The following is a 13,056-nucleotide window of genomic DNA, read 5'->3' as shown; positions in this document are numbered from 1 at the left end:
TACCTTTCAATTGACATCTGTATAATGACTACTACTACTTGACTAAACATGCACCCTGTACACATTCCTCTGCAGAATTTCTAATGAATAGGTACATGTTGGAGAGTGTTCTGAGGGTATGTTTGCCCCAACATATTTTTGTTGTCTGAGTTGTGCACGTTCTAGTTGGTGCCGCCATGTTTTCCATGCTTTGAAGTGAAGATGGTAAATGCTTGAATTTTCAAGTCATATGAGTATGTTGTAAGTCTGCCTGATGACTGCTTGTTCAAACAGGGGAAACCAAGCACCCCTTGGGCTAATTCATAGCAGATATTAATGTGAAGACCCTCAGGGTTTTGCAGAACACCTTCTGAAAACCACCAGTCTACATACATATAATCATACTTTAGAATTTTTTTGAAACACAATAAAATCGTGAATATGAATTACCCATGCTCTCTGGATGGTATTCTTGTTGTGGCAAAAGAAAACATGTCAGAACTTTAGCACCCGTCCTTTCATTAATATCTGTCTGGAATTTCAGCATAGGCTGTGACTAAAAAAACAATAAGAGTACTTATCTATACTGAAAGAAAACAATTTGAGTCATAATATTGAACATCAATATCTATAACATATGTGCATATAATCGGTTTTTTAATAATCAAAATATAATAGGCATAAAACCTTTCAGAACTTATAGCAGTCATTATTATTTCAGAATAACATCATTTACAGTATATAAACTACAATATTCTTTAGATACACCAAGTAAGAAGACACAGAAAATTCAAAATTTAAAATATACATGTGAAAAACAAATTATTTCAAACTATCCAAAGTTTGAGTCTAAAGTTGATCCTCATCATAATAATGACCCTCCATCTTATTGGTCAATGACAATGCTATTACTTGGTACTGCTGAGTACTATGCTATTATTAAACCTAATAACTTCGTAAAAATACCTTCCTCTGAAGAATTTAAAACAAATTGGTGAATGCCAGGAAGAGTTTATATGCACCTCTCTGGCATATTCATAGTGTTTGAGGTGTGTGCGCCCCAAAGCAGAATGTTTAGCACTGTTTTGTGACGAGCCCTCCTGAGTGGAAATGTTTTGCGGTAAAAATCCACATACATGTAATAGTGGTTTTTTGCACCCTTTCTTCTAAATTGTTCTGCAGTAATAATCGCTAATTGCGACGTACGTCGCAGATTTTGGCACATTCTGCTTTGGGGGTGTGCGCTATGTGTTTGAGAAATGCTGTCATATATCTTTGGCATGTCTAAAACTAAGTGGCAGAATTTTTATGTTTAAGTATTATGTTTTGAGGATGCAGGCTTTTGCAAAGATGAACTGATAAGATAATGAACTACAATGATGTACTACAGTGTGCTTGTTAAATTCTGTCTAGTTTTCTGCTATATGTTCTATCGGATTTGGTGATTTTGCTACTTGCATATTGTCTTTTTTTTTTTGTCATATTTTGTATAATTAAGAATATATCAATTCAAATGTAATTTGAAATGAAATTTTTAAATCACATAAATAAATAATGTGTAATAAGCACTAACAGTTGACTAGTTTTAATCACATCTTAAAATTTATTTGCTAGAACTGTCCTAAATAAGTAATGTAATAAGATAACATAACTAATTGAGTAAGCATCATCAATAAGACAAAAGACAATATTAATTTATTACTTTAACAAGAGAAATAAACAAATGAAGAGTGTCAAAATACCTGATTCTCAGCCAACCACAATGCCTTCAAGTTTAATGCAGTTATTGTGATTGGAAGATATTGCAGCCTATAAAAGAAGCAGAGTAAAAATAACTCAAACACGAAAGCTTGACACAATATGAAATTCAATAGATTGTATTCAAATTTGTGTTTGCCATACCTATTTCCTGAGACATCCAGTACATGAAGTTCCTTAAGTTTTCCTGTCTCGTCAGGAAGAAAGTTTAGTCTGTTTTCTCTCAGAGATAACACACCCAGCCGAGTCAGGTTCCCTATCTGAGGTGGTAACTCAGATAAACGATTTCGATCCACATTCAAGTTTGTAAGATTCACAAGTTTTCCAAGAGATAAAGGCAATTCCGATAATAAGTTCTCTGTAAGTATAAGCTCTTGTAGCGATTCACAATTCCCAATTTCTGGTGTCAGAGATAGCAAGCGATTTTGATCAACCTACAACACAAACCAAAAGATTACACAAGGGAAAAAATATATTTACAATGACCAGTTTGAAAAAATATTTTCTTTACAGAACACTTATGTACAAAAAAAATATATTACAAAAGATCTGATAAAAAAAAGGACTCAATGAATCACAAATAATGGTAATAAATTTAAACCTTGAATATTGTAAGCCGAGAAAGTTTCCCAATCCCATCAGGAAGTGTTTCAAGACAGTTCTGTGACAAGTGAAGGTCTGTCAAACTCTCCAGGCCTCCAATTTCATCTGGAATGGATTCTAATCGATTTTCACTAACATCCAGGCATGTCAGCTTTTTCAAAAATCCAATTTCCTGCAAAAACAAACTTTGTTAGAAATTTGATGACCGGTATTTTTCCCACCATCATTTGCTCTAAGATCTATTTGTCAAATACTGAAAGGAACACAAAATATAAACCTATGTATTAAGGGATACACAACTTTTTCAGTTTGCAAACCAATTATGCAAAATGACAACCCCACATTCGCCACAAGCTTCGTCAAGTTGTGTGCAATGATACTTTAAAAGAAAAAAAACTTTTGTGCAAGATGACGGTAGTGCATCTGTGTTTTAGAGTGACTTAATGATGATAAATACTTTTTCCTAATTCCCAGATTGATTAGTAGTTAAAATAAAATAAACCCTAAATATTTTCAAAATAAAAACCTAAATGTTTTAAACCATTTTTTGACTTACCGCGGGCAGTTTATACAGGTCATTGCAGTCAAGCCATAATTCTTGAAGACTCACAAGTTGGCCAATCAAAGGTGGCTAGAAAATGACACCAGAAAAGTATTAAAACATATTATATATACATGTAACTAAAACTTGTTACTGAATCAATATCAGGACATCATGGATGTAATTATGTTAATTAAGACTTTAAAATAATATATTTACTAATTTCAAATGAACCAAATTAAATTGCTATATTTATGATGTTAAAATTTTATCCCTTTACAAAATTGCCTAAGATTGCAAATGACAGATTATCATAATTTCAACACATTTCTGTGAGTAAGAAGTTTTACTCAAAATTTTATTATACACTGCCAAATTCTGTTACAATGAATTTCAAGGACCGAAAATTTGGTTTGCTATATTTGGAGGCTTGCTAGTAATCAGGCTTTTATGTAGCTGCGTTAGAGTAAATCACACAAAGTGCATACATTAGACTTTGATTCAAAAATCATTATTATAATTGGTACTTTAACAGTTAATTTGATAAAATAAAAACACAGACAAGATCCATTTATTATAAGTAAATAATATTTTGAATATGATTTTATAAAAATATATATGACAGAAAATTTAGATCATACAAAACTGTAAAAATAACATTATCATAAATCACAGAAAATGAATTTTCGGACTTTACCAGTTCAGAAATTTCATTGCTTCCCAAGTCAAGTCGCTCGAGTTTCGTGAGCATTGCAAAAGACGGCGGCAAAGTACGGAGCAAATTTTCTCTCAGTTCCAATGACTGCAAATTTTGAAGGCTATAATGACAAAAACATTTTTTTAATATAATTTAGTGAAATAAAAAAAGATATAAATAGCATTTCAGGTCAGAACTAAGTTCACTCTTCTGGAAAACTTCTTGGCTTAAGGTATACTATATTTTCAACAGTTTTGAAAACTCACTTTCCAAATTCATTTGGCAACTGTGAAAGTACTACATCATTGAGACCAAGGACTGCTAAACTTCTCAACTGTACAAATCCAGAAGGCAACCTGAATGATAAAAAAATAATTTATGACATTTCTAAAAATCACTCAATTAATCAATATTTCCTGAAATATTACACATGTGCACAGAGAATATAAAAATTTTAAATGAAAATGATCTGATAAGTGTTAAAAACAAACACAAGTCACATATGTAAAAAAATAACCATGTTCAAGTGTTGCGTTGTCGCATGTATGAAGGCTTAAAAATAAAGAGCTTAGTAGTAAACATTTACAATCATAACAAAAGCTATAGTAGAGACAATGGGTAAGCAATTCATCATGGTTGTGGCTACTGCCATTTGCGAAATAATAGAGGGGGAAAAAATCTGAATAATTTTCCTTTATATAATAGAAATAATGAGAGAAATATTCTACTTGAAGATCTAAAATATAATCAAATTGTTCAGACCTACGCCTTTGCTGTCCTATATGTGGAAGTAGACTCGCCGTTAGTTTTTATCAGCAAGTCCTATGTAAAGGTGGACCCCACATTTGTGACTTCAGTTGTTTTTAATAATAATAAAAGGTCTGGTAATGTAAATCAGTGTAACGGCAAACAAGCTACGACATATTATTGTGAAACTTGTGAAAGAAAACCTGGCCTTCATCAAGGAGATTGTTAAAAAAAATATCACAATTTACATAATTACAAAATTAATTTATCAATTAAATATGATCAATATACATAACAAAGAGTTCTCGTTAATCTTTTAGTTTGTTGTAACCTGTTTCATACCTTAAAAAGGCAAATTATTACCTTTACCTTAAAGTAATTACCTCTACATTGATAAATTTGCTGAAAATGACTTGGTCATTCCAGAACGTTTATAAAAAACTTTTGGATTTCAAAGTGTTAAGAGTATGGTGTTTCAAAATTAATTTTCAAAATAAACCACAACACTATTGTACCAGAGGTCTATTTTATTGTCCCTAAAAAATAAGTTCTAGTTAAAAACCCGCACCCAGAAGCATGGTTAAATATGTTATAGGTTTAATAAAGTGATTCTCAAACTTTTGTCGCTTGCGACTCTTTTGCCCAATCCATTGTTCAACTGCGACTCCCCCAGAATAGTTTAGTAGATATTTTCACTTATAAAAGAACCACTTTCAAGCATAAATAGGCACACAAATCCCTATCTCCAGATTGCTGCGACACCTGTGACATAGTTGATGATGCCTTTAACAGCCACGATGCACACTTTGAGGAAACACTTGTCTAATGGAAAATGTATCAACTCAACATAGGTTAAATAATAAACCGTGAGTGACATTTAAATCGTCATTTCAATTTTTTTTTTACTTCGCAATATATGAAATGCAAATGTGTACCACAAATGAAACAAAGTATTGTTCACTCATACACACAAATTCATGCAGAGAGGGGAGAGGAAGGACCAAAGATAACTTACTTTGTTAAAGGGTTACTGCTGAGATCAAAACTCTGTAATGACTTCAGGAATTTAACATTTTCTGGTATTTCAGGAATATCTGAAAAAAAAAAACAATTACAAAAATTTTAATGATGGCAGAAAAATGTTGACAAAACAATCATTATTTCATGAGCAAAGCTTTATAAGATTTTGAGAACATTTTAAAAACTTTATTTTTATAATAAAAAAAAGAAATAAAATTTTAAACATTAACCAACTACAAAGTATAAATTGCATCCAACTCATTGAAAACTCACCGTTCCTGCTAACATCCAGCTCTACTAAATTAACTAAACTGGCGACTTCAGGCGGTAGTTTGGCTATTTCATTATCACTCAAACTCAACCTCCTCAGTTTGACCAAACGAAATAAGCCCTGCAAGTATAATCAGGAGGGAAAAACAAATAATTTCACAATGATGCAAACATTAGCACTACTCATGCACCATTTTGAAATGAAAATCAGACACATGAAAAATTTTCTGCAAGCTTTTTAATCTCAAGGTACTCTTTATCAGATTACTCGATGCTCAAAATCTGAGTCAGTTTACTTATGGCAAGCCCCTTATAATCACAAATCAAAGTTAACAATGTCAAATGTATGATACAGGCTGAATGAAAATTTCCAGAGTTTTTATATTTTTATTTCCCACACTTTAAGAATGCGCAAGCATCAATGTAGGACCTAAATCAAGGCTCGGCAAAAAAATAGCAGCCACTAGCCCATTTCAGGGGTGCAAGCGCCCCTCATCTATTTTGGAACAGCAAACTTTCATTTTCCATTGTTGAATTAATGTAGGTGATAGTGCATCGGACTGCGAACTTGAAGACCAATGTTCGAATCCAGCTCGCGAAGCTTATCCATTTTTTTTCAGTTAGAAAAACTGGTGGCAGATGGCAGCACTACACATAACAAGCATTACAGAGAAACAAAAACTTCACGTCAGGTTTCACTATACGTACACGCACATTCCCGCATGTACCGATTCGTTGGGGGTTCCGCGTAGGGTGTGTGTGGGGCGGGGTGCATGTGTGGTGTAGTAGTAGTAGGTAGGGCCTCCAAAAAAAAAAAAGGCTCGGGGATCCATGATGTTCTTAAGTCAGCCACCTCGTTGGGCAATTTGCCTGTTGTGGTGTTGTATTTGTATTTGAAAATGGAGCAGAACTAAAAACTAACTATATCTGCAATGTAAGGAGTAATTTTTCCGTGAAATGCCAAAAGTTTTGCCAAAAATGATTGCAACAAATAATTCTAAATAAATTTCTTCCACACAAATTAAAGTCAATTTAAATTATTTCTGAAGTATCTTATGTCACTACTAAAACATACGTTACTGAAATGACGAATAAAATTATTACTCTCTCTTCAAATTAAGCACTATGCATACTGAAAACCTAGGCAGCAAGAATTTCTGCTGCTGGAACACCAAAATCTTATTCATCCTGATATAGCAAAAAAAAAGTGTGTACAGAATAAAATAAAGGTTTCCATGAAAAAAGTTATTCTCACAGAATTAAAAGAAATGATTTAATTTAGAAGCAAAATGCAAAAAGAAAGAGAAAAATATTGTAATATTTTTATTTACTTAACCTTACTTTAATTTACTTAACACACACACTTACCTTATTTACTTAAACAATTTCTCAACATAATAGCATGTTAATAGATTAAAAATGTATTTTTTATTTTCTGCTGTTTTTCAGCCTGAAGCCTATTACAATATTTTCTATACGAATTGTGAGTCTCTTTCAGAAGTTCGGCATCTCAATGACAATTTTTTTCAAATTTTTCCTGCCCTTGAACATGTCTGCTGCATAGATATCTATCTATCCACTGAACTGATTCCACTTCTTGTAATTCTTTGCATCGTAGTGCAACCTATTCATCACACACATAACTGATAGTTCTGTTGGTGATACAATGTAAAGCAACATCTCAGCAATACATGAGGGAGTAATGTACCATCCCAGCAATGCACAAGAGGGAGTGCGAAAAACAAGAAGAGAGGGTACAAACATTTCATTCTCTCCAACAACATATTTTGGAAAGGTAGGACATTTATATATAATAGGTATCTCACAGAAGTTATGTCAAATGAGCATGCTCCTAGTAAAAAAGTCCTTTCTTTGACTATTGCTGCAATGCCCCTCCTCCACCAATGCAGGGGAAGATCGTGCGGCCATATTGGGCACCGCTCTAGAAGAGGTGTCAAATGGAGTTGAATGGGTGAAAAAACTTTGGCGACCAAAAAAAAAACGTGGTTAGTAGTGCCAAAAATAGGTTCCACATGGGTAGAGATTTTTTCCCAGAGCTGCCCCTGTTCGCCAAATCCAGATTTTCGCTATGTGAAATTGCAATCACTGATGATAACCACATGACCACATAGTGGCTAGATGACAAAACTGGGTATTTTAGCTGGAGTTTTTAATTCCGTTTTTTCTCAATGACCTCAAGAATTGGACTCACCTCCGATTGTGGTAGATGGTAGGAAGTGGGGAAAAATTTAACTTTACCCCCCCCCCCCATCTTTTTCAGAAAGAACACGTCCCATGAACAAAATTTTCATGTTTTTTTTCCCTGAATTCCGGGCATTTAATACACTACAGTGCATTAGCAGTACCTCTGCAAAGGCAAACCACAAACAAGGATTGCCGCACCCCGTAGCAAGAGAACCATTTTGCCGCATCTCTTGCACCCCTACAATTTTTTTTATCCAGAGAAAAATGGTTCAGAATTTTTTTTTGTGTCTACTTAACTCTTTCAGACTCAAGCGTTCATTTTTTGGAATTTTCTACTGTTTTTTTGCATTTCTGATACTCAAAAAGTATATTAAAAACAAATGTCCCCAAAGCTTTTCATTTTAAAAATTTCAAATTTAAAAAAAATTTTCTAAAGAAAAATTATTCACTTTTTTCAGCCAAGAATGATGGAACATTTTATCTCCAAATACTATTTTTTACCAAAATTTTAAGTACAGTCAGCCCCCCGTATTCGCGGGGGCTACGTTCCGGGGGGTGACCACGAATAACCGAAACCATAGATTTTTTTTTACATATCTTGTTTATTGAACATCATGAGAAAGCGCAGGGTGACACAGCGGTAGAAGGGACTGTAAAAGAAGGTGGCGCAATTGTTGGTGATGTTTTCTGAAAGAACATTGTGATTTCTGTTTGCCATTTCTTCATATCATAAAGTATTTAGACCATTCTCAAATCTCTCCCACTACAACATGTCGACTTCTTCTTCTTACTTGTCCCCTAAGTCTTTTCCACACTTCTTTTGAAATCCCAGGCTGCTGGCTTCAGCCCTTATATGCCACTGGGCGCACACACATGCAATTCTTTTCTCTTCATGGGGAGAATGACGTGAGTGATTTGATATTTGCAAGCACGGGACTGGGGCAGCACTGCTATAAATCTTTGCCAACTTTTACAGACACAACCTTGCCTCTTTTGACGAAACGGATTAAGTTGCTTCACATTCAGTCCGAGGTTGTGAGCGGTTCTATCTATGAAACCACCCTTTACATGTATAAAATTCTGATGAAATTGATGTTTCACCCAATCCTTCCTTTACAGAACAGTGAAATTTTTTCGCCTTTTTCGTTATAATATTACAATCAATTGGAATAATTTTTTTGTAGCAATCTTGTACCCACAAAAAAACCCGAATTTTCTGTTAGAGAAACACATGGATCCCGTAGGCGATTCAATGTTTTCGCTGCCAAAGGTGCAGCTACAGCCACGGTTACTTGAATTTCAGATTCCTTTTTTTGGATATATCTTACCGTAGATTAATTGATTCCATAGGCAGGCCACAGCAGCAATTGACTTACTTTCAAGTACAAGTACAAGTACAATGCCACAACAGGCAAATTGCCCAACGAGGTGGCTGACTTAAGACCCTCATAGATCCCCGAGCCATTTCCCCCCCCCCCCCGGAACCCCCAATGAATCGGTACATGCGGGAATGTGCGTGTACGTGTAGTGCAACCTGACGTAAAGTTTTTTTTGTTTCCGTGTAATGCTTGTTATGTGTAGTGCTGCCATCTGCCATCAGTTTTTCTAACTATGAGTGAAGTGTTATGATTGAATGATTTATCGTTGTAGGACTGTTGCTCTCTGTGGCGAGACTTTTTAACGGGGAGATCGGCTCGCATTTGCGCCTTGAAGTTGGGAACCACAGAAAACCAACTTCAGCCGACCGCCACTGTGGGGTTCGAATCCGGATCCTCGCATCGCGAGTCCGTCACTATAACCACTCGACCACCACAGCGGCAAAAAGTGGATTTGGAGATGGGTGGGTTTGAACCCATGTACCCTGAACTCTTCCCATCTTTAACTCCGTATCTTACCAACCCAAGCATAGTCAATACATCAATTTTTCTTGTAAGGTTTTCACTTTTTTTTTTGCCTTTTCGAAGCATTACCAGTAGCACTAGAAAAATGAGCCATCCTAAACATGCACAACTGAAATTCTGTAAGCAAAGCATGTGAATGACCGTTGCTGAGTGTTGCCAAAGGAAAGTTTTCCAATAAAGGAAAAAACTGTGAATACGAGGCATTTTCACCTGGAAGCTGTCTTAAAAACTCTTTGAAAGTTCAACTTTAAGCACTGCCCTCTGATGAAACCCCCCAAAATATAATATTCACCAGGATTCTAACTCGAAACTTACACAATCCTTCAACTCCGAGGTGAAAAGAAAAAAATCTACAGTGAGAAAAAAGCAACCCCACACACACATTTGTGACGCCAGGGTCTGAAAGGGTTATAGACACCTTCCTATGTCACTAGATGTGCCAAACACATGAAACCCCGAAAATTTTGTGCAGCCCTCAGAATTAAATTTTCATTGCACACAGAAAATTTTAGGCTCCAATACAGATTTTTTAATCGCCATGGTGACTTGTCAAGCCTTGACATAGAATCTTCAGTTCAGTAGTTTAAAACTTTTTAGGAGTTTTTTAACTTTTTAGTCCATGTCCCCCTCCCCTGTGGTCACAATATTTTTCCATTACGCCACCCCTGTCCAAACAAAGTTCCCCATCGCACCCTACACAAATCAGTCAAAAAATCATGCTCCAGCTACTTTTCTAAACAGCCAAACAAGGATTTTTCTTCAAGAAATATGATCCTGGACAATGCTTTATTTTTCCCCTAACTTCCCTGGGACTTAATATCATCCTTAGTGTTAAAAGATGCGCTGTCATAAAATAAAGCAATTTTTTGCCATCCATAGCCTCTAAATTAACAATCACTTATAGAACATTTTAGGCAAAAACGTCAATTTTTTAGTGGACACGGTAACCTGATTTTTCAAGCCCTGTACTACTACTGCGGCAGTGATCATTATTTATTGCAGGGCTCCCACTCAAATTATAAAAAGTAGGAAAAAGTTCATAACTTTCAAATAACATTGAAATTAATAGAAATTGATTATAGTAACATATAAAGGTATTTTCTTCCAAAATTTCAATAAAAAAATTTTTTTTTGCATTAAAAAATAAATTTTTGATCGTGGGAGGGAGGCACGAGCGCCCCCCCCCCACTTGGCTTCGGCAGTATTGCAATCTACAACATTTGTAATATTTGGCAATATATCAATGATTCCCTGCTCAATCAAAATCAATCACAAATTTTGTTGACAGGATTTGATAAAAAAAAAGACAAAAATTAGAAAGTAGGACATTTTACCAAAAAGTAAGACGTTTGTGGGAGCCCAGTTTATTTTCCCCCTCACAAAATTTATTGAGAGAGGGGTGAAAATTGCTTGAGCCCCATGGGTTTCAGCATCTGTTATATATAAAGCTCATTCTATTAGAAGAACCTATGTTAGTGTATATTCAAGAGAGTCTTAATTCATGGGCCAGCCAGCACAGTACAGGGAAAGGGGTCACCCGCCATGTCTACATCTAATACTAGGGAGTGAGCTGGCCCAGGACGAAAAACCTTAGCCGGCACAGTCCAGAGCCCTCATAACTGAATCTGGTACCACACCCCAAAGCAGAATGTTTAGCACTGTTCTGCAACGAGCCATCAGCTGACTGGAAATGTTCTGTGGTAAAAATCCCCATACGTGTAATAGTGTTTTTTTTACACTTTTTCTTTAAATTCTTCTGCAGTAGCACTAATTGTTCCACGCCGTGACGTACGTCACAGATTTTGGCAAGTTTCGCTTTGGGGGTACCACGATTTTCAAAATACACTAAATATGTAAGGCGCAATAATGTCACAGTGCAGTGGGAGGAGGGGGGGGGGGGTCTTTCTTTCAAATTGAGCACAACTCTGGTCTATCGCCACGAGCAATTTCTTACCGAATGAGTTTTGCCGGAAGTGTGCACGTGTACCTAACATTACACTCCGAGACCATCCAACCCTTCGGGAAAGAGTGCAAACCTTCCAAAATGGTCTCTCAGGAGGGTCACATCTGTCTGTACCTAACAGTTCGAGGACATATGCAGTGCTGCCATCTATTTTTTCAAATTAACAGTGAAGTTGAGGTGGGGGCCATGTGCATAAACATCACAAAATCAAGTTAATATTCGATACTTCAACTGTGCCCATGTTCATTTCACTGCAACTCAATAGAAATAAATGAAACATGAAAAACAATAAACCCCAAATAGAGATAAAAATCGCCAAACATAAAACCAACTCATCTAATGAATTTTTAATTAGTATTTGCAAACATGCGACCGAATTTCATCCTTGGCTATCCCGATGATCGACGAGCTTGTGTTCACGATCATGACATACGGGTTCACGTATCGTTCCCCCATCGGATTCGGAATAAAATTTTGAAATGAATTATTTACTGGATCACCGTGACCCGTAATCACGATCCAATGCAAATGCAATCACGATCCATTCGTCGCATATCGCCGTTTCTATTAACCCTAAGTCACGGAGGAGAAGAAAAAAAAAATAATAATAATGACAACAATCTACGATGACGGCGGCGGTGGGCGTCGGCTTGTAGAGAGGACCTTGATTTGGCGGAGCGTTGGCTGCCGTGTATATAACATCTCATTTAAATTCCTCGAAGGCAAATGGCTATTAATTAGTGTGAAAGCATTTACCTTGGGCAAATCTCTGATGTGGTTCGAGTCGAGCAGCAATTCCTCGAGGGTCCTCGGATACCTCAAGACTTCGTCCGGTACATTGGCTAAAGTACAATGCCTCTTGTCAATGTATTCGACTTGGCGATTGCAGCCGCGAAACAGGGGAATGCACCGAAACATGTTAGCTACGATGAACATTTAATTCATCCTCGCAACATGAAAAATATTTCTCGACTGGGTGATCACTTGTGATTTCACATGAAAATTCACTCGCAGACGGGGAAATAAAAAAACAACAACCGAGGGGAAAAAAAAAGGAGGCGATGATGGTGCGATGCCTACCGCATTTGCTGCTACTGCACACGAAATTTTGTTAAACCCTACGTCATTGGCAAATGTTGGAAGCCAACAGGTAGATAGTTTTTACGCTTTTCACTTCCTATCTTCGACGTAAAATATAATTTCCATTTGAATAAAAATTTCGAGTCTTTCATGAATTTTTAAAATATTTTGACGTAGAAAAACATAATTTTTATTTTTTTTTGTTTAGTGATGTTTTTTTTCTAAATAATGCCAATCTTTTCTAATTTTTGAATTAATTTTTTAATACAGAGAAAGTACAATAAAAAATATG

At 35.7% G+C, this 13,056-nt stretch overlaps 1 protein-coding gene across 2 annotated transcripts in view; it reads right to left on the bottom strand.

The window, feature by feature from the left end:
• The window catches only part of LOC149068974 (protein scribble homolog), a 59,828-nt gene extending 47,009 nt beyond the window's left edge, over positions 1-12,819 (bottom strand). The window contains exons 1-10 of one of the 2 annotated variants that reach the window (XM_089250801.1): positions 12,441-12,819; positions 5,619-5,736; positions 5,341-5,419; positions 3,845-3,934; positions 3,579-3,699; positions 2,897-2,971; positions 2,339-2,512; positions 1,882-2,171; positions 1,722-1,788; positions 430-535 (exon numbers count right to left, since the gene is read on the bottom strand). In XM_089250801.1, the coding sequence (XP_089106927.1) occupies positions 430-535; positions 1,722-1,788; positions 1,882-2,171; positions 2,339-2,512; positions 2,897-2,971; positions 3,579-3,699; positions 3,845-3,934; positions 5,341-5,419; positions 5,619-5,736; positions 12,441-12,620 (1,300 nt within the window). In that variant the 5' untranslated portion in view covers positions 12,621-12,819. The remainder of the gene's footprint in view (positions 1-429; positions 536-1,721; positions 1,789-1,881; positions 2,172-2,338; positions 2,513-2,896; positions 2,972-3,578; positions 3,700-3,844; positions 3,935-5,340; positions 5,420-5,618; positions 5,737-12,440) is intronic. The other variant, XM_089250800.1, reaches the window with a different exon arrangement.
• Between the last annotated feature and the right edge of the window lie 237 nt (positions 12,820-13,056).

Source organism: Pholcus phalangioides, unplaced genomic scaffold (genome assembly GCF_987345545.1).
Source record: "Pholcus phalangioides strain wild (caught in Gottingen) unplaced genomic scaffold, Ppha-v1.0 ptg000024l_1, whole genome shotgun sequence".
Classification (NCBI taxonomy): Eukaryota; Metazoa; Arthropoda; class Arachnida; order Araneae; family Pholcidae; genus Pholcus; species Pholcus phalangioides.
The sequence above is the reverse complement of the archived record's forward strand: the minus strand, read 5'-3'. Positions and strand labels throughout refer to the sequence as shown.